This window comes from Mya arenaria, chromosome 10 (genome assembly GCF_026914265.1).
Source record: "Mya arenaria isolate MELC-2E11 chromosome 10, ASM2691426v1".
NCBI classification, from domain to species: domain Eukaryota; kingdom Metazoa; phylum Mollusca; class Bivalvia; order Myida; family Myidae; genus Mya; species Mya arenaria.
The window spans coordinates 68,740,534-68,763,431 of record NC_069131.1 but is presented as its reverse complement, the minus strand read 5'-3'; the positions used below and the strand labels follow the sequence as shown (position 1 = coordinate 68,763,431).

Genomic DNA, 22,898 nt, shown 5'->3' with positions numbered 1-22,898 from the left:
ATTTTTATTGTGATTGTTCAGTTTTGTAAGTAGAATGTATCTCAATAAATTATATTTTCAAATGTTAGATTTTTTACACGGTTACAGAATAAAGATATATTAAGGTTTCAATTCATTATACTTCAGTTCATGATATTGTAAGAAGGGCATTTATACAAGCATAAACGTGTAAGCCAATCGTTATCCAATATCAATTTAAATCTATGTTATTTGATTTATTTCTATTGTACCATAATAGCTTAGGTAATGAATATATTTATTTAAACATTTGTTTCAGTTGTTACTCATGTTGTAACCAGAGGCAATCTGGATGATTATCGAATTTGGCGACCGTATCATGACCATAAACATTGTAACTACGTCGGGTTGGGAATCGATTAGTTTTTCCAAAGTGTTGTTTTTTACGTTTTGCTTTATCGAATAAAGTTGATTCAAATTTATAAGATCCATGACTATATCTGAAATACACACTTTATATTATTATTTACCACATACGATGAACTATTAAACAGCTTTGTTAACGCTGCTCCTACCCTGAACGTGTTGAATGTGTTGGCCGTTGATCCATGACCTAACGTCAACCCTTGGATATTATTATGATGAAATCGATACCATACATATACGTTAATTATATCACATAATCCATAATAACGTAACACTTTGGCTATACGGTCAAATCAGAACATTGAAATGAGATTTAAAGGTAAATTAACATCAACTATACAATATTTGAAATAGCATGCCTGCCGCAAGCGCTTAGTGTTCCGTAAACGGTATTAATAGCAAGACAGTGGTAGAATCATGTACATGTACTCTTTCATGAGCTAAGTGGTCTAAAGGTTCTCTGTTTCTGTTGCGAACAATTATTACCACAGTGAAACACATTCAAAAGCTTCCCCGAACAATTAGCATCTACATAAACTTTCAAAAGTACATAATATACAACCATTACCATGCATTGCATTACAAAAATAACTGCTTTGTATTTTATTTGGTACACAGAAGACATAAACGTTCTGTCGAGAATGAGTTAAACAATATACACTAAACGTGTGCCAAACTATCAAACTAAGCCTCATATCATTTTGCTAATAAAATATTGGGGTTATATACGAGGTAAGATTAAACTAAATGTTGAAATATCGCAGAGACACACAATCTCATTTCATGACTCCATAAAGATGATGCGCTCAAGCCAAAGGTGAAACAATTGCAAGATAAAGGAGAACATTGTTGTTTATCAGATATACTGACGTGTTTGAATTTTGTGTGGTTTTAATGAACGTTTGAAAATAAAATATATTTATGTTGAATACAGTCAGACGATGTGATTAAGTTTGATTTTAAGTCACAGAAAATTCCGTTTACTGGTAGAATCAATTTATCGTAAAGTGAATGGACTACATAAACACTCAGACATTCAGATGCTGGAATAAAAAAGAATTCGTTCGTATAACCGGAATAACTCCAACCTGCACTTTTGTTGCAGAAAATGTATCGAAAATGAAAATGTTTTGTTAACATTCCTCATAAGAAATATCAATAAATATTTCAAAAGTAAAGGAATATCCGGGAACTTTAAAAGAAAAAATAGAAATAGCTCGGGCGTTTATTCTATCTAAAGCTTCAATATACAGGTAAACTGTTTGTAATTAGAAGGCAGGTAATTAAGAACTGGCAATAACGTTAAGCCGTGTAAATCATTCTTTGTTTCATGAGTGCTAGCGAGTAGTCTTAATTAATTATTTTCGTTTCAACATACACTTTGTGATTGATTTATGATATGATCGCAGTTTTAAAACATTTGGGCGTTATTTCTGTATTATGCACAAATAATAATGTAATATGAATCAGGAAGAACAAGGCGAGTGCGCATAATAGTATTTGCAAACTGCAACAAGATGATTTAAAGTGAATATTAATGTGATAGATTATACGCTGAATGAGTTCTTCTTAATTTCATATTTATGTAGGTGGTTATATAGTGAAGTTATGAATTGGAAAATTGTTTAGCTTAAATAGATATTTAAGAGTTTAATTGTGACAAGCTCAATTCGTGCATTATCAGGTTACAGTATGATATTTAAACTCCTATGTGAATTTCATCTTTTGAGTATTTAGCTAAAAATTTCAGTTTTTTAAATTATAATGAATTTGCGTTTCAAATTAATTTGTGTACTTCTTATTATTTGTATTCAGGACTTTGGGAGTAATGGAAGTTGAATATTTGCAGTGGTTTTTAATGATAGTAAATAATATACCACTGTATATAATCGACAGTTTTGATCAATGTTATATGCAAACGGTGCATTGCTCAATGTACGGTTTACTTTAAAAACTTATGTATTGGAATACATTAATGTAAGAAGGTAAATAAACAAATATCGGTTTAGTTTGCAGTGTTCATTGGATAATATATTACAGGTAGTAGTTTAAAAACTACTATGAAAGAAGAATAAGTGGCGCTTATGATCAAACATCGCACAAGTGACTGTTACTTCATGTAGAACGGCTTGTTAGATTTAGCAAGTAGAACTATGGAATCATTACTTGGTTTTCTTCAAGACAACGGGAAGGTTTTTCTCACAGTAGCGGTGGTTTTGGGATCAGCCTGGTTCCTATACAAGAAAAAGACGAGAACATCTTACAAGCCAAGGTAAGGCAATTAACCCATAATGTTTTCATACACAAAAATACATCAAAACATCCGTCTGGCGAAATAACTCTCTTATGTTTTCTTTCATGGAGTATGTTATGATAAGTCTGAGTTCAAAGAGGCTTATCAGCATATTACTGGATGAAACAAATCTAACTTTCAGATTTAACATGCTAGGAGTAATTAACAAAACAACATGGCAATGCGTGACATGAAGTTAACGGACTGTGCAGTCGGACTGATGTTGCCGAGGCTGGGTTATATCACCGAATTATTTATGCTCATCAAGGCTTACAAACATTCATCGATTAATGCAATAATTTAGCATTTCAAACTTGATGATATTTCACTTGTTGCTAATGATAATTAATTTAATTTAATTTCTAGTTACACTAAGTATCGCGGCACAAAAGCAATATCTAATTTACGTCATTGCCATAAACTAACCTTGTTAACTATTACTAATAGTTTAAGGTCCACTATTTTGATCCAATCTACTTACAAATGCACTGGCTGTAACTAATATCCACAATTTGTAGTACACTGAATATGTATTATATATTTTTGTCAATATTTATATCATTTTGTATTTCATATTTTGTCGTTCAACAAGTGTTCAATATTTGCTGTTTTTACTGATAAAAACAATATTTCTTCGCTGAAAAATGATGTACATATGAATTGCATATAAGCTGAATGCTTTTTTGTACGTTTTATATGTGTTTAAACTCGCTAATAGTGTTTGTAAAGCCGCTTGACTTTGAATTTTGGTAACCGGATAGTCATGTATTTAATAGGTAATTTTAATCAAAGGGGGGGGGGGTAACTTTTCATAAAGGTAAAAGGTTTAATACACACAGTTTTCTAGTGAACATTATATATGTCGCCGTATTAGCTAGAGATGGTAAATTCATATTTGGATATAACTATAAATAAGAAATTTACCACGACGGTATTCAGCCCTTGTACATTTAAACTGATTTTTTTCAATTAATTAAGCAACACTTATGGGCACATATCTGCGTTTTGATGACTATAATGTCTACACAAAACAAGTATATGTAATTGAAAATAGCATTTTTATTGTATTTTAAAATAATTAACGACAAAATGATATATTTGAGGTTACGGTCCAAAATGTTTTTACCTCATAAATTCAAATGCTAAAAGCAAAACTTTCGACTGGAACAAAATGTAATTTCTGATTTTTTTACAAATATGCCGTTCATTTCGATAAACTGTCCTTTAAATCCAACTGATTTAAGCAATAAAAGGCTATGTAATGTTTATCAATAGAAATTCACTCACTTTAAGTTAAGCACCGCTCATTTTACATGTCATTTTTTTCATTAGGCCGTAAGTAAGCAAAGTTATGTTTAAACTTTTGGCTGATGAGCTTGTTTCTGTAGTTTTTCACATTAGTATTATAATCCAGCAGAATATCATAAGTATCTTCCATGGCCGAGAGTGTAAGATAGGTTCATCATTACCCGGGCGTAGGGTGTTTTGCGGAAACGAGGTTTACCGAGTTTCCGCAAAACACCCTGCGCGAGGGTTGGGATAAACCTATCTTACACGAGAGGCTATGGTAGATGCTTTTTCTCTCATCTATGTTAAACAAAATGAAGTAAAAAAAAAAAATTTGCTGGAACTCTTTTGTGCGGAGTGAAACTAAATGCGTTTGGATATGTGATAATGCGTGGTTGCCATGGATATGCGCGCAGTGATTCAGATAATGTTAATAGTCAAATCGGTCTTTAAATAATTCTAAGGAGAGTGAAGCAATATTTCTTGAAAGGTGCGTGAAAACATTTTTAAGGTGACATTTGAAGCGAGAAATAATTTATTAGCATTCAAAATATTGCCACAAGACAAGGTTTCTATGATGCTACAGACGACAGTCCTCAACAAGGGAGGTAATTACAATGTGATGATCATTTAACAGTAGTTCCATACCGGAACTCGTTTTATCTTTGCCCGTTGGCAACGCACTCTCTAAGATTTTCATATATGTGTCCTTTCTGATTGCAGGTATTGGACTGAAATCAAAGTACTGCAACTATAAATACTTTGCATTACTCAGACTTAAACAAAATATCAACATAAAGTAACAATCTCACTGTTAAATATAGAGGGTGCATCCTGGACCACATCCATGCACCTGTCATTTAGGTATAACATACGGTCAGCTTAAAAGCATAAGTGTGACATATTATATTTCCTTGTCATACTAAGACATTAAATTGACTTTTAAATGTGTTTTTGGTCGGACAGCGTTCTAAGACCTTAGTCGAATTATATGCAAGAACACGCTCGGAAAAGCAATCAAGCGAAAGTTTAAAGATGCACTCTTACTCCAAAATAAGATTTACCACAATTAACAATATTGTTTTAATATTCCAAAAAGGATGAATAAATGTCAGAAAAATGTTTTTTTATGAGGGATACCGAGTTAAACTTGAAATAAATGAGCATAAAACACGGTATTTCTACCTTATGAGACTATAGTAGACCGCAGTAAATATTTTAACATTCACCAATCATTTAATATTTTTGCGCTTTCTCCTATTAAATGCACGTTTACAATCCTGTTATCAGTAATTAATATTTTCCATAAATGTATTATTTAGTAAGTAATTAAAGGTATATCACTCAATATTGATGTTTTTCATACATGTGTATGTATTGATTTTGAATAAGTGTGTACACTTTGAAGTTGATCGGTTTTTGTAAGCAAACTATTTTTATGGTTGGTAAACATGTTTTACTTTGTTTCATGATCATATTAGATTTATTAATTCGTTTTTCCTTTTTTTTGGTTTGAAAAGTTGTTTTCGGAAGGCCAAAAACCTAACTATCAGTTCGCACTCAACATAGACCTCATTTCAGATGGTCTGACTTAGAAACGCCACTTATGAACATGCCAGCTTGGTGAAGGCGTATTGAATGTAACAGTATGATGAGATTTAGTGTCAGAAAACTTCTAGCTCTATTATTTACTTAATTGGAAGACTTAGTGTTAATTTACACCTTCATTCATAAATAAGATTTCACACTTACAGAGTGTGCGGCGTGGACTACCCACGTGACGTGGTCATGTTTCATGCGCTACGGCGGGACCGGCTCGCCCCGAACCTTGGTCACTTCTGTATAAAACTAGAGACCTACCTCAGGATCAACAAAATACCGTACCAGGTAAGACGCCTAATGGAACCAATGCATTCAGGTTACATGTCCATATGATCGACTCATCATTCTGAACTACACAAGGTAGCTCAGGCAATGGTAGAATACTACGTAATCCGCGAGTTTCGAATGAAACCTAGCATGCTTGGAAAATGAAAACAAATACAACCAATCTCACTTTGCATGATTTCCTTTCATATTTTTTAAGAAAGGTTTCGTAACGCACCGAACATCTTAATATTAATGTATGAACGGCGAATGTCTTCTGTGTCAAGCATTTATAAAAAAGGATTTAATGCACATGGTGTGGTTTACCGTTTTTGTTTACATTAACACTTGCAGGAATCATCGTAACTGGTACTTATGTTGTATAACCATTGCCTTGTCACTTTCATAGCGGGTGTTAAGTCACCTTCTAGAACACCATAGTGCTCTTGTGATGAACTATTGAAACAAACATTCAATGGAAACAACAGATACAACCCCGGTCGCATTTGATCCTTTTGGCACTAAGTGCTATACTAATATCAAGCATTATAATCAAACTATTCTTATTGGTAGTGTTTGTGCTTTGAAATGGTCAGTGCAAATTGAGTACACATAAATATTTTGAAGAAAAATTACGCTTCGTTTTTGCTTTTCTTATGAGCGTTTTCTTTTCTTATGTTATCATTTCTTATTATAATATCTTATCTATATTGGTCATATCTTAATGTGTTTTAAAAGTATTGAAAATGATGTTGATAGTGAAACTGGATCTTATTTTGACGAAGCGATAGTATAACCAAAGTATTCATAAATGAAACAAAATACTTTTGATATCACCATTTTCAGTTTGATGGTACTTCAATGCCTCGACCAAAGGAGAAAGTCCCCTGGATTGAATACAACGGCGTCACGATGGGAGATTCCCAACTGATCATACAATACCTTGAGGAAGAGTTTAAGGTTAGTTTTTATTACAACGCGGGTACCTCTCCGAAAAGGTAGTGTTTGACTCATTGACTCCCTGAGTTGGTTGTATCACCACCACTGATAATACAGGACCTTGATCAAGAGTTCAATGTATAAGAGCGTGGGTTAGCTATATATAGACACTATAGGCCTTGGAGTTCCCGTCCCTTCATGGGATCGTTTGTATGTTCAAAGTGTTAACGCAAATAATTGTTTGAGAAAAAATATTATAAATATGCTTATCTGCAGGTGAATCTAAATGCCCATCTAGCATCGAAAGAGCGAGCAATAGCCTGGGCTGTCCAGAAGTGGATCGAAGAGTTTACATACTGGTGAGAACACTTCAGTGTAAAACATATCATGAAGAAATATCATAGTAATACAATTGAAAATAAACAACAAGCTCAGTAACCAAAGAATATGTTAGACGGCGAAATCATCAAGATTTGATGTTTTCTCTAATATTCAACCGCAACAGGATCAAAAAGGGTTTCCAAGATTTTTTATATATTTTTTCTTATCAAAATGTTAAATGCCAGACACTTTAAACACATGAAGACTAATCAATTTTGATCTCTTCATAAATATAACACAACAAAATAAATTTGAATTATCATTCTTTAATAAAGAAAAAAATTAAGAAACCAAGTCGCCATGAACATCCAGTAATTAGGAAAGTGAACATGTCTTTTTCAAAACAAATCGTGTTTAAAAAATCGAATACCAGCTAAAAACAAAATTTCCATTTATTTCAAATATATTTAATCTTTATTTTGTTCTCTCTTTACATTATGCTAAACGTTTTAAGCAAATGGGTCACTCACTGATGTCGTAGTTGAAATGAAGTAAAATAATACAGGTTGAATGTTTGCATCTTCAATGACGTCATTTCATAATGAAATATTATTTCTTTCGGATTTTTTTCATTTTGAATGACGTCATATTTACATATTATCACATGCTGAATCTTAATAATGACGTCATATTCAAAATGTAGTAAAGCTACTATAATCTTTTACAGGTTGAATGTTTACACAAGATGGGTGATTTTCAATGATGACATGTTCAAGATCCAGTCTACCTGCCCAAAGTACATGAAGATACCATTGCGTAGGAAGGTTGAAAGCATGCTGCACGCGGTCGGCGTTGGTCGTCATAGCAAGGAAGAAGTTCACGCGATGATGGTGAACGATTTAAAACAGTTTTCAGGTATTTTAGGTAAGATCATTCATATTGAGTGCCTTTGAATGCCCCAAAAAGAGAATTTTAACTTAACGCGTCGATTATCAGTAGGCCTTATTTCATGTTCAAATATTTCTAAATGCGTCCTTTAAAATGTGTTTTTCACATCCTAAAACATTCACAACTAGACTTATTCGACCCTTAAAATTTCTCGAATAGGCGGTTGGAAGTACATTATGGGAGACCGGATATGCGATGTAGATTGTGCCGCGTTCGGCATTCTGTCCCAAATCCGCTGGTGTACGCCGTCCGCCTGTCCAGGAAACGCCTTGCTTCAAGGTGAGATAACTACTTCCGGTTATGAGTACCTATTAAAAAGCACCCAATCAAGGCCCACACATATTTTTTTATACATTCCCGATTAAATCACTGCCTGTACACACACTGTTTGTCTTAAAAAGGAAAGACCCGTTTAGGGGTTGATTTAAAGAGGTTTTCTACTAGTACATACGTTGTACCATAATCCATTCGTAATGAAAATGCTTCGACTTTGTTTTCTACTTATTTATAGGAGATGAATTAAGAAATGTCACAGACTACATGGACAGAATACGAAACGAGTTTTGGCCGGATTGGGGAGACATAATAAGCAAGGCTACCTAGAAAACTCAAAATAATGATCATGTGGATGTATGTTGTTATTGGACTAATGCATATCACCATTATTCAATAATCTCCATATTTATGTGTATAATGTGCATATTGGACTAATTTTCGCAAATAAATTATACTCGAAGTTAAAAAGGCAGGAAACCAACACATTTCTAGATTCTTAGCTTACTCGCAAGATACTACCTTCATGGCGCGTGCCCACACCCTTACTTAACAATACCATAAGAGCTTATATTTAAGTAAATAAACCATCCACAAAATTGGCATGTGAATCATCAAAGACAAACATACCAAACACTGTTTTAGTTATGGCGGTGAGCTGTTTCCTGTCCATAAGTGAACGCAAACTAATATATAATCAAAATAGTATTGGTTGTTAAATATCGGCCGCAAAATGAGCCATACGCGATCATTGTTTTTTATCATTTGAGTCTGATGTGCTCCTTTGAGGACAGTCGTTTTACAGTTATTTCTTGATGATGTTGTCCACCAGCGATTAAATTCAGATAAGACGCAACAAGAAGTTGTTGATTGCAAAACAATTCAACTCGTGAACACCAAAAATGAAACATGCACTCGTAAACAGCTCACGCTGCTCTCTGTGTGAAAGAAACTTGTTCATCTAAGCCCTCGTGAAAACTCGGTAAACCTTGTTTCCGAATCGGGTTTGGATAAACCAGATTACTCTCTTGATCACGAAAGATGGTCGAATCTCGTGATGTCGAAGTCGTCGGGACCTAGGAAAAATATTCGAGATAAAGAACCTTCGACACACCCTCAATACAGAAATACAACACTAAACCAACACATTTGAGTCCTAATTTTGTCTTATGTTTACATCCGCCGTTGAATCGGTATTGTAATATATTGCCGTCGTAAAATAGCAAACTTATTATTGGAAAACAAATGATTTTTTTTTTCTGTCAGTTTTATTTAATTCACATTTTTATTACACAATCATTTAACGCTGTGTCCTTCTTTTTATTGGTCGACCAGAGTAGTGGAACTATCATCTGACATTTAGAAGTTTGGGGCCTATTTGAGATTGAACCAATGAAATCTCCATGTTTTTTACATAAACAAATATCATGAGCTTGAGCAATGAATGTCTCTTCTTTTTAAAAAAAACAAACAACTTTATTTTTTCACACTTACCAATTATGCTCGAAACAGTTTGTTATTCTCACACGCTCGGTTATTAAGCAACATGCCCTAAACCGTCATGCTTTTTTCGCACCTACAGCTCGATCTGCATTTCGACATAAAGAACACGAAAATATTTGAAATTCGACCACAGGGACTGAAAAATGACTTCGACATAGCGAAAACAATCGAGATTAAAAAATCAACATATGCGGAATCAATTTATATAGGAAAAGAAGGAAAAAAATCGGGACAGTGGAAGAAATCGAGTAATCAGAGATCGACATAGCAAGTTTGTACTTAATCGTCTAGTGCATTCGTTCTGCTTGTTTAAGAAAACATAACATACACATTATAATTTCAAGAAACGATCTGATATAATTGTTATGTTATCATAATAAAATGGCATATACATATAAATATATACCATTAATATATCATTATTTATTAGCAGCGTCAATATGATGATATTCAACATCATTATGGCGTTGTCCATGACAAAATACTATAATGGTTTATCAAATTAATTAAACAACGCAATAATGTCGACGTAGATATACAGAAAACGCACCTGTCTTCGTATGATGAATGACATTCCTTGATATACATTTAGCAACGACCTGTGTATGGAGGTTATTATATATACTGTATATACACTGTTTATATCAGATAAGAACCACCTGTTATATTCTATATCATATCAACAACAATGTGAACGACCATTAGAGGGAGAGGAATACTTCCGTTCTTAATATGACTTACACTTTCAACGCCTCCTTGATGAAGAGCAGTAACTCCATTCTGAATATGATCAACACCGTCAGCGCCTCCTTTATGAAGAGCAGTACCTTCATTCCAAATATGATCAACACTGCCAACGGCTCGAAGCATCGGCGTAATTTGTACTATATTTCCAAAAGCCGTTAAACCCAAATGATCGCGACATATAAGAAAAGAAATAACTATTATGTGGCTTAAGTACAATTTAACACCTTGACCTGCGTCTAAAAACAAAGTGATATTCTCGTGTTTTTATATCCCTCCATGTCAATGTGTTTAAAGTGTTTCATTAATTGTCTTTCAATGAAAATACAATACATAGATGGCACCATTTTTGTTCATACGTCAAACTTTGGTTCGTAATCATGTATGCGAAATATGAGTCGCGGTGAACCTAGACATTAAGCTGAACATTAATCTGGATGAGTATTTAGGTTACAATGTAACCTTTAAAAGCATGTCTTATCATTTCAATTATAACATCCTTACGTCTTTGCGAGTATTATTCATAAAATTTGGCTTGATTAAATATTCCGTTCTGTTCATAAAATTTGGCTTGATTACGGGACATCTCGAGTTAAAATTACTGTGCATTTTAGGTGTGAATTTTCTCAAGATGTAGAGCAATGTTTTAAGTTGTTGAAATTTGAGAGCGCTATCTAGGGTATTGTATATTACAACTTCATGGACTGAAGGTCAAGTATTTAAGTGTCTCAAAATAAGATCGTCAGAATTTAGTTTGGATTATGGAATCCTAACGAGATTTTCTGCTGGACAACCGGAAGTACTTTCTCACAGGAGCCGCCATATGTTGTTACTGTACAGGAAAATAAGCAGCACGGGACACAAACAAAGGTAAAGCCAGTTTTTAATTTGAAAGCTATTTCCTGTTCTACTCAAATCTTTCAAAGACTCACTTAGGACAATATTACATACAGATTGTACAGATAATTTAATATTTCCAATGACGACAAAGAAGTCGATTAGCAACTGCGTGTTCAAAGGGTACCAAATATAGAAACACACAACTGGCAATGACTCCAATTTCTCAAAATTTCTTAAGCATTATGCTCTTAAGTCAAATAACAATCTTAAATTTGAGTTCACAAAAGAACAGATAGTTGAGCGTGGTAATCCATACTTTTTCCTTCTTTCCTTTTAATTGGAGAAAACTGCACAAGGTAAAATGGAATGAAAATAGAGTACTCGCTTGATCCAGTTAAATGGAGCACGCAAATTCCTGAGAAATCTGTATTTGACGCCGTGATCACGAACTGTTACTAGTCTGAGTTCATACTTAAAATGCATATCCTTTTTTTATAAAAACTTCTTTTCTTAATGGTGAACTTTAACCTTTATGTAACACTTAAGATATATAACTCACCACTTATGGTCTAATGATGTTATAAGGCTGGCCAGTCACCCCCCGAAGGTGAATATGGATCGAGGCGTTTGCTGTGGTCAGTTCACTTTAGGGTGTCCTGAAGTGGGGAGTCATATTTCTTATATTATACCAAACATTTTCAATTATAACTAAACATTTTAAAATCGCAATCGATTGGGTTTTTTACCTGCCACAAATTTTCGCCACTGTGAAGATCGCAAAGATGCAATCAGCAGTTTTATGAAGTCAGCCGTCAACATATTTTGCACAAGTCTGGACCGGCCAATAATGCTATATGGACCGCTGTTTTTTATAACACTGTTATCTTATTAAACTACATTGATATACCGACCGACCAGCTATATACATACAAAGAAAGGATACATTTATGTAGGTTATACTATCATTAAATAGTTAAATTTTATTAACCTATTTACCTAAAGACTTGAAAAAAGGGTTTATAAAAATGGTTCTTAGTATTGACATGGTGTGTTTATAAGATAAAAATTGAATTGACGGGGTACGGGAATCTCAGATACAAGCATAAACGAAGGTCTCAATAAAAAAGCCTACAATAAAGACAAACTAAACTTCATGTTCAACAACACTACACGTACCTTTGAACCATAACAATGTTAAAACTGAAATAGGATCTTGTGTGTGTCATTGTGCAAAACTGTCCTTTCTACCTCTCCTTTAATCTAAGCTTGAAGAATCTACGAGGGTTGATCCAGAATTACGTGGACTTTTTTAATAATTCAAATATCATTTCACATAGAACGTAGAAACTTCACATTCAATACATATAACATATCTTATATAATTCCTGCAATTTTCAGAGCAAAATATTTAATTTTCGCTAAATTACAATCATATTACGACATATGGTTGAACCCGACCGGCGCAGTCCAGTGACGTCAATGACGCTGCGCTCATAAAGCGTCATATTTTTTAGTTTACCAACCAACACTGACGCATAGTCAACTTCATATATTATGATAAACATAAATAAATAGAAAAATAAATAAATAATATTAATATAAAAAAAAATTAATTAATTATTTCAAAAAATAACGCCGTTTCAAAGTAACCCCGTTCATTAATTGTTCACCTTCCTGTGCAAATCTTTGCAGTCTTTGAATAACGCATACGTTTTTCTCTCTCGTCCTTTCATAGCAAATGAGGGACCCATCTTGCAAACTTTTCGCACGCCTTAATCTTCTCTTAAAACCCTTTGGACTTCCGAACCCTGCCCCGACTATGCTTGCTACGACGTGCTGTCAAACGGCGATCCCCTCTGATGACGTTCTTCACCAACGTCGAAAAACGTCGTGCCTCTTGTCTTTTTTCTGTCCCTTTTCCTTATCGTCTTCTATGAAATATCATTGTTCTCTTAAACGTTAATGCCAGTTAAATACTAATGAACGGCACATGTTGCTTCATTTCCACCTCGGCCATCATTATCATAATCTGTGTCCGTGTTTTCCCCAATTTAACGCAAATCTTTATAGTCTCGCGCTTATTCAAAGTCCAATGACACTATGTTGTATCCCAGACTGTGCTTGTAATCAAGTCAGAATATTACGACTTTTAAATGGAAATGACGTCAGAAATTTAAAAAGAATATTCGTATGAAGCCAGCGTTTAATATGACGTAATTTGGCGGAATTTCATAGAAAAACATGGAAGAAAAGCATGTTGTAAGAGATACATAAAACGTTTGTGAACGTTCATTTTAGACGGTGTGCCGACCGTCCGTTCCTGTTATCTAAGAACCCGTAATTTTTCAATACTCATAAATTTTACAGATCTAAATTTCATACCGTCTATGCAGAATACTTCAAATAAGATATGCATGAATTTTAAAATGATTTGGATGAAAAATATAGAAAATATGTAAGAAGTCCACGTAATTCTGGATCACCCCTCGTACATGTATGGTTTACACATCAATGATTGTCATTTGTTGTTTAACACCGGCAGGCTACTAGCTACCTTAGGTAGATCGTCAGATTGTAGATTTACCACTGTGCGTTTTTAACACGTTAATAACAGTGAAGTATTTACACTGCTTGGCTTCTCTCTGCTATTTCTATTGCATTATTGTAAAACTGAATTGATGTAAGTGAACGATACAGTATCCCATATTGTTACTCATTTTACATCTGACCTATAACTATTTATTCAGGGTATGCGGCTTGGACTACCCACGTGACATAGTCGTCCTTCATTCCATAACACGTGATCGTATCACACCAAACCTGGGCCACTTCTCGTTGAAGTTGGAGACCTATCTCAGAGTCAATGCTATACATTATCAGGTAAATTTTAACATTAATTAACAAATTAAATATAAACATTTTAAACTACCAGTCGTACGTTTTGGTTACTGTTTGATACAAATGATAGTTTGTGAAGCTGTTTCCATGATAACAACTTCGTATGATGTAGTTAAAAAAGAAGTTCTAACGATTGTTTTATTAATATCTAGTAGCTGGTGAATTGTGATATACCGATTTAATTCTGGATCTGTATAATACAAGCCAATACAATAATGTTTTAAATTATTAATGATTAACTAATTAATCTTAAAGCTATAAAGGAACCTGCCATGCGCACATGCCACACTTACCCCTCGTGTTTGTACCTTATAGTTTGACGGACAACTACTTCCAGGACCAAAGGGGAAAGTTCCCTGGATCGAAAACAATGGCGTGACGATGGGAGACTCACAGTTTATCATACAGTACCTAGAGAAAGAGTTCACGGTTCAATAACTTTGAAAGTGATATGAAGTAAACATTTTCCTTTGAAAGAAATTTATACAATATATTGTCAATCTAAAATATTAATTTCCTTGTCGGGACGTAAATACAACAAAAATATTGATAAAGGTTTTTGACACAAAGGAGTTAAACTGAATTTTCATTTATAATGATACAGAAATGCACTTACTACTTATTTAAGGTGAATCTGAACTCTCACCTGTCTCCAAGCGAAAGGGCTCTAGCCTGGGCCATACAGAAGTGGCTGGAGGTGTTCACATATTGGTAAGCATGATTAAGGGTTGAAATCAATCGTTCCGAGTTCTTACAATAGTCGTACTCGAATTTCTACCCAAAGACTCTCTTTTTTATACTGATGTGTTCACAGTTTTTACAATAGCTGAACGCTTGCGGTTTATTGTGGTTCATTTTGTACCAATGTAACCCTAACACTAGGTGTCGCAGTAATTGAATCCCTGCCGTTGGAGGTAGTTTGGCCTTTACCAATGAAGGCCCAGTAACTGGCGGGCAAATTATTTTCTAACCAATCGTCAACTATATTTGTACATAAGGGTATGGTTAGATACCCTATATCCGACAAATAAAGCATTTCCATCTTATGTTTTGTGCTTTTGAGATTTTTTAATTGTTGCCTGCTGCCTGTTGAAATGAATGAATAAATTGTTTCTCATCCATGTGTTTTTTATTGATGACGATCCCCCAACTTTGTGCCTGAACTGACATGAACTTAGAAGAGAGTTCGTATTTTCAAATCATAGGCGACTTCTAAACTGAACTTTTTTTCTGAGGATATGGTGACTTTTATCTGTCGTAGACTTTTCAGTGGTGCGTTATAAACGGGTATCTACGGGTAATTGAAAATCGTATACCCGGGTCCAAACTGTGTACCCGTCCAAATCCTACTATACATACATGTACACGTACACGCACTGTCTTCCTCTCTATTACCCATTACAGGTTAAAATGCGTTTACACGGCATTTCCCATTACAGGTTGCACGTGTATACACGATGGGTGATTTTAGTTAACGATATGTTTAAAATGCAGTCATCTTTCCCCGCTGGGCTGTAAAAACTTCTTGGCAGGAAGATAACATCCATGTCGTATGCTGTTGAGATATGTCGCCATTCAAACGAAGAAGTGCACGCGATGATGGTCAGCAGTTTTCGGCAATGCTAGGTAATCGGTCAAGTATTTCAGACTTGTGATTATCATTCTAAAATTTAAATACGCTAGACTATCAGAATTGTATATATACAATACTGATTTATTCAATATTTTTTGTAAAAGGTCACTAAGTAGATAGATATATGTATGGATATATCCGGCTGTTATAATTGGAAACTCACGCACATATATTATATAAAACTTTCTAACCACTGGTTGCTCTTAATTTTGGCCATTGTACGGTTAGATTTTTATACTACAGAAGAGATGACTTATAGTTAAAAATGTTTACTGATTTTATGAATGTTAGGATGTTTTCGAATACTTTAAAGAAAAAATAATAGCGCTGTTGATAATGGTCATATTTGCATTTCAGCATTTTAGCATTTTGAACTTAATTTAGAGATGCTTAAGTGCACCATGAAACAGTTATATCATATATCTATAAAGATATATGTGTCAATGCCACGTCGGCAAATTTTCATCTAGGGTATTTTTAAATGGTTCACATGGTAATTCAGAACATTGAATTTATTTAATAAAATGCAAAAGGTTTGTGTTAAAAACAACATTACAATAATAAATTTTATATAATTCAGAATATCAATTTCTGTATTAAATACAACTCTTATTTACTGAGCGATATTATGTTGTAGTAATATAAGGAAAGTAAAAAAAGATAATGTCATATTGTCAGAGAAAAAATATTATTATTTCATTTTAAAACCGAATCAAATAAATGGTTTAAGATGATAACTGCTAAAGAATCAGCTTGAAGTGTGCGATAGCTTTTATAACTTAAAAGTAGTGCATGTATTTGAAAGTTTAGCGTTTCTGTAAAATTGCACATGAATCTCAATGAAATACCAAATAGCTCAACTTGAAAACGTTTTTTTTTTTCAAATGAAATATTGACATGATATTTCAAACATTTTAGTCCGTTTGCATAAACAGTTTCCGAGAAATTTAAAAAAATGTTTTATAGTTGTATTTTATTAAAAAAAAAGTTTTAATAACCTTGTTTACTGTAAACCCCTGCCAAATAAATAAATTTTAAATGAAATAAATACCCTAAAATCAAGTGTTCTGCTTATATTAAATACCAGGGGTTAAATTGATCTCACCTCTAGATTTGGAGCAGGTTTGTACCATAAAGTGTTCCCCGTTAGTATTTGCGTTCAGAACAACATATTTGCACATGGAACTTTTTGTCCATAGGGTTATATTTGCCCAGGAGGGTATATCTTGTTCAATAATCGTAAAAGTAGTCAGGGTCAAGCAATATAATATTTCAACCTCATGGAAACAGCACTTTTGTTGGCGACGCCATGCGAAGCATTCAATTGGATAACAATTTTGGATGAAAAGTTTTTTTATAATATTAAAAAAAAACATTTAAATGAAAAGTAACTGAGTTTTGAACAATTAAGAGAATTTCATAAAATACAAGTTTCTTTACACCTTTTCTGTCAGCAAATAAACGAAAAATATTAGTTGTTTAGCTTTTTTGTATTGATATTTATTGATTTATTTATTTTATGACAAAGAGCAGTATGAAAAATATATCTGCCATATACTAATATATGCTTTTCATTGATTTTCATCAGACTCTTAAAGCAATAGCAACCTTGTCATCACATTTGGCATTCTGCATTGGTTTGAAACGTTGTCTTTTTAATAAAGATCTAAAGCTTTCCTATAGTATTTTTAATTGAACGAAAATATTATTTTTAAATCACAACTTCTGGACAATGACTTTAAATGAACAAACTAAAAACATTAAAATGATGTGGTAGTAATTGTTGGGTATTTTTATAACTCTGACCTGAAAATGACCAAAACCTTGACGTTACAGTAGTCAAACCTGTATGTACCATATCCATGTTAATACTCGTCCTTATCTAAATTAATATAAAAAATCAATGATACAGGGTCAACGCCAATGCCATAGAACAGAAAAAAACTACCAATCACTAGCCAGAAATATGGAACAACCACACACAACTCCACAAACAACTCTGTACATGTATGATATATAAATATAGGGTTGTTTATCAAGGAATTTTAGGAACCGCCTTCGAACGGTCTGTAAAATGTAAATTTACTAGGGTTGAAACTATTGTATGTGCACAAACTCACTCTTAACCCTCCAATCCCGAATAAAGTGAACTTGAGGGAACTTAAGAATAAAACAAATAATAATAAAACTAATAGGTTAACGAAAACCTCAAGTACTTTTATGATTTAGGATACCAACTCTATCTAAAGACAAAGAAATACCATTTAGAGTACATAATGCAAAAACTGTTCAAAGATATGCTGCAGTTATTGTTGGAAACTATAAGAACCCACACATTCTGCCTTTGCAAATAAAAAGGTTAAAAACTGTGTGATCATATAATTTCATAATGAAAAGCATCATTGTACTTACTCTGGGAGTAAACAAAGAAACCATGATTCAAAATAGAAATACAATATATATTTGCTAAAATATTCTTCAAAATGATAAATATTGAAATAAAGTAACGCTGATTCATTCCAAGTGATTGAAGAAGTCAAGAAATTTGCAATATCAAAACAAAATGTTTTAATTGATTTATTTTTATTTTATGGCAGTCATTTTGACGCTATATTTGATCTATCGGTCCACACCACTCGTTAAAAAAGTAACGCTGATTCATTCCGAGTGATTGAAGAAGTCAAGAAATTTGCAATATCAAAACAAAATGTTTTCATTGATTTTTTGATTTTTTATTTTATGGCAGCCATTTTGACGCTATATTTGATCTATCGGTCCACACCACTCGTTAAAAAATTTTGTTAGCACTTCGATAAAACATTATTTGCCTAACATGTTGATTGTCACCTACTCCTCAAACATGGCACTTTTCACCAGAGTGTCTCTCAATTGTTATGTGTAGACAATTAAAAAAAGGAATATAAGCACGAGATGAAAGAAGCTTTTGTTGCTATTGAAATAATTAGTTTAAAAGCAAAGACTAAAAGGATATTGACAACATATATGCTTAACATGTTTACAAAACACATATAGAAAAATAAAATAACTTAAAGAAGAAAACAGAATGTGGGTCCATTTCATTAGCGAACATATTTTTAGGCGGAAAAGGCTACCATGGTAGCATAAGGCTTATTCTATTAAAAGAATATTTGTATTTTATAGATGTTTTTGTAAATATTTAAAAAAACAGTTAAGGCAATATAAGGTTTGTATTAACTGAGGTAATATTACATTTTATTTATTCATGACCATTCCTCTGTTTAACATGAAGAATGATGTTGGATATCTTGGATGAAATTTAGTTGGGTCCTGGACTAGTATCTAATAATGGTCTATAGTGGATCCGAGAACGATGTAGCTAATCGGATTAATTGTTATTAATAAATGACAAATAGTTCGATTGAAGTCATTGATGTACGACAATAAAATTAACTTGCATATTGAATACCACCCCTGAGCTTTTTACATGTATATTACATGCAAGCAACGTTTCAGAATTTTAACCAAAAGAGCACACTTTTGTCATGCTTTGACTGTGTTACATTGATTCTATTCATTTTGATGTATTTCTTAATTGGAATAGAAACAAACAAAAACAATTTGACATATAATCGCTTGTTGTATATCTCGTTGAGTGTGTATTTTGCTTCTAAGGCGATCGGAAATACGTTATGGGAGACCGGATATGTGACGTTGACTGCGCAGCGTTCGGTATCCTGTCCCAGGTCTGCTGGTGCACGCCGTCAGCCTGTCCGGGAGTTGCTATGTTACAAGGTGAGATAACTACTTCCGATAGGACGTCATGCGGCACCATAAACATTTATTCTTATTTTATGTACATTCGGAATTTATTTTACCATTCGCTATTAGTTGAACTGTCAGCCTTTATAAGCAAAACATGACTTGTTCTTGAATCGTTATACCAAAAACCATTTGTTTGCAATCTATTCTGTTTAAAATAATATGTTTTAGGTGGTGAATTAAACAATGTCACAGACTACATTGACAGAATAAAGAACGAGTTTTGGCCAGACGGGGAAGAAATAACAAGTCACGCGGCACAAAAAGCTTGATGATTAAACTATACAAACTATATAATAGCTTGAGGACAAGCAACGAATAAAATACCATCAATGACGTTGATTTAGCTAGAATTGTTTTAGTTGTAAGTGTATTCGTAACATTGCATTTGCTGCACCAATTCATTCCAGACGCAGTCAGTTCGGCTTATAGTTAAAATGGTGTTTTGGCTGTCAATGAACACAAGATCAGTATTTGTATAATGTTGAACAGATATGTATATATGTTTATACATATTATGTTTTTGAAATTTATGCAGTCCAGAAAGTATAAATTTATTCAATACATTAGGAAATAATCGTTGTTCAAAGGTTTGCGGTTTACATTTGCCCGAATACTTTAAGTTCACTTACTTATCTACATTGTAACTGACAAAATATATGTTTGAACCAACTATTTTGGCCGTAGCTTGTTCTCTAGCTTGTTGAGAGCAATGAATATTACATTTGTAGTTGAATTAAAAGGAAGAGATGCTCTTTTTGCTTGAACTTTGAATAGTTTGAAAATCTGTATTGCAAACATTGATTTAGAAAAATCTGTATAAAGTAAAAGACATTTGAATAGTTACTTACGGCTTTTAAACCTAATATGCATGTGCAAATATAAACTAGTTCTTAGTACGTTCAGCTGTAATGTGCTATTTGACTGGCTTCTTCTTTGATAAAAAAATCAGGTTCATTTAATGGCCAAGAATGTTTTAAGGTTTAATAATTTCGAAAAGTTTACATTACTTTTATATATCTAGCCTTTAAAGCCTTGAAAATTGCAGCATGAACTTATTCATACAGTTTTGTTTCAAACCAGATGTCAAACATTAAACCTGCTAATTGGCAGGCAAAACAAAAGGGTCACTGCGGATGATCTGAATTTGTGAAGAAAACATGTGTACAAGTTATTTTTATTCACCTTTAAACATGAGGTTTGTCAATTTAATTTATCATTTCAAACACCTGAAGTTTTTTTTTCAGAAATCAGTGTTTAGATTATTCTGTTGTATTGGTCTTGATGAAAGCAGTAATTGTATTTGCCTTTAAAACGTAAACAACACATTGTTTCATGATTTTGCAACAGCGTATGCATATGTATTTGACAGCTGATTATGTAAAAATCCACAGTTATGAATAAGTTGTCATGGTTATTACAAATGAGTGTGGGCTTTAAGTTGTTAAGTTGTCAAATTTGCCCCTATGATCGTGGCATATAAAATATATCTTTAGAACGTTTCCCTGTGTCAGAGAGTCCGGTTCAGTCAAGAAGCTGGGATGGACTCAGATGTACTGAGTAAGGTTTTGGGGCGAGCTTGCGTTAGCCAGATCGCGTTTGTTAAAATTCTCTTTTTAACTTTGTAAATTGTAATCACTGAATAAAACTTGGAACGGGAAAATAGTGTCTTTACATTCAACGTTGACTTATGAGTTCTGATTGGACACTGTAAGGGTTCCGCAGCGTTATTCTACAATATATAAAAATGGCCATATTCACGCAAATGGGTAATGACTTCTACTCAAATCAGCTAAAGTAACAAAAGAGGTGTCCAGATGAGTGCAAATCAGCTATTGTAGCATTGTCAAATTTGTAGATATGCTAAAACATTTTACCATTAATAACTCTCCTATTAGTACACATCTGGACACCCTGCATTTTCTGTTGACACTATTAAGCCAAAGTGTTTCCAAAACACTACGCATATATACACGTAAAAAGCAAAAAGTGCAAATTTGATAAAACACCTTGACAACTAACACAATGAGCCTACGTATACATTACAATGGCTTAATTCATATTAACCATTAAGGAATATGTTAGGTTTAAAAATGATCATGTCTACCCTTTCCTTGACCTTCTAAGTGCATTTTATGCTTTGAATTTACATAAAATGACCGGTTAAAATAAGTCTAAATGTGTTCAGAAAACAGTATCATTCATAGGCTAAGAATCATTTTTTTTTTTTTTTTTTTGTAAAAAGTAATCAAGCAATTACCGTCACTGACTGTTTTTGTTACATCGGTTGTGACCCGTGGTGACCAATGTGAGAACCCTTTTGAGTCACTGATTACAGTTACAATCTTGAAATGCATATGGAATAAATTAGACTTAAGTTAACTGTAAAACAATGTTTATGTAAAGTAGTATAAAAACGATAATGCGGCTTAAGGAACATCCAATAAGAATGTTTGTTCTGCCCTTGCAAACTATTGTACCTCAATGATATTGTTCATACTTGTTTGCTATTTGCTGCAATGCCTGCTAACTTCTCATTAACAGTATTCATATCAATACGTAGTGGACATCGCCTAATTAAGCAGTCACCAATTGTGATGACCAGACGGCTATATAAGCTTTGATACTTTTTGTGAAAACGTAAAATTGCTGTCAAATAACATTTTGTGTGTGTATTATGTGTTGCACATGTCAGGAAAGGCTTCGTTTGTTAATCTAATATCTTATTTAATCGTACAGTAACTGTGTTGGTGTTCGTTTAGCGAGGAGTTTACAAAGAAGATCATTGTTTTTGTTGTGTGTATGCCAGTACTAAGTAAGTTTGACATAAAACGCAATGGCGACAACAGGTTTTTTGGAGGAACCGCTGCATGACTATGAAAGGATTTTAATCACAGCGGAAGGTGTGGCCGGAAGCTTAGGATTTATTCTAAATGCTGGTGTTTTACTCATTTTGTTACGTCTTAAAGATCGCAATGCACTTCTTACAATGACATTGAGCTTATCTATATCCGATATGCTTACAGGACTTTTTCACATATTTGTACCGATGTACCCTGAGTTAAATTTCCAAGATTACGGAACTTATACTGTGCTTAACAGGGCTAGAATAGAGAATCTTGCTGTTTTGGAATCGGATCTGTTTAATACATCAACTGGTAATGGAAG

The 22,898-nt window shown here is 33.4% G+C and overlaps 1 protein-coding gene and 1 pseudogene across 4 annotated transcripts; both read left to right on the top strand.

Annotated features, from left to right (window-relative positions):
- The first annotated feature begins 897 nt into the window (after positions 1-897).
- On the top strand, positions 898-9,017 carry LOC128205879 (failed axon connections homolog). 4 transcript variants are annotated; one of them, XM_052907915.1, is made up of 8 exons: positions 898-1,637; positions 2,425-2,656; positions 5,719-5,851; positions 6,677-6,790; positions 7,046-7,128; positions 7,818-8,014; positions 8,198-8,317; positions 8,550-9,017. In XM_052907915.1, exons 2-8 carry the CDS (start codon positions 2,538-2,540, stop codon positions 8,639-8,641), a joined length of 858 nt encoding a protein of 285 aa, XP_052763875.1. In that variant the 5' UTR covers positions 898-1,637; positions 2,425-2,537; the 3' UTR covers positions 8,642-9,017. The 4 variants fall into 4 exon arrangements, with proteins under 4 accessions (XP_052763875.1, XP_052763874.1, XP_052763873.1 ...); XM_052907914.1 differs by lacking the exon at positions 898-1,637 and adding an exon at positions 1,827-1,973 and having other exon boundaries at positions 2,429-2,656; XM_052907913.1 differs by lacking the exon at positions 898-1,637 and adding an exon at positions 1,827-2,068.
- Positions 9,018-10,546: 1,529 nt separating this feature from the next.
- Positions 10,547-20,002, top strand: LOC128204965 (failed axon connections homolog; annotated as a pseudogene).
- Positions 20,003-22,898: the final 2,896 nt, after the last annotated feature.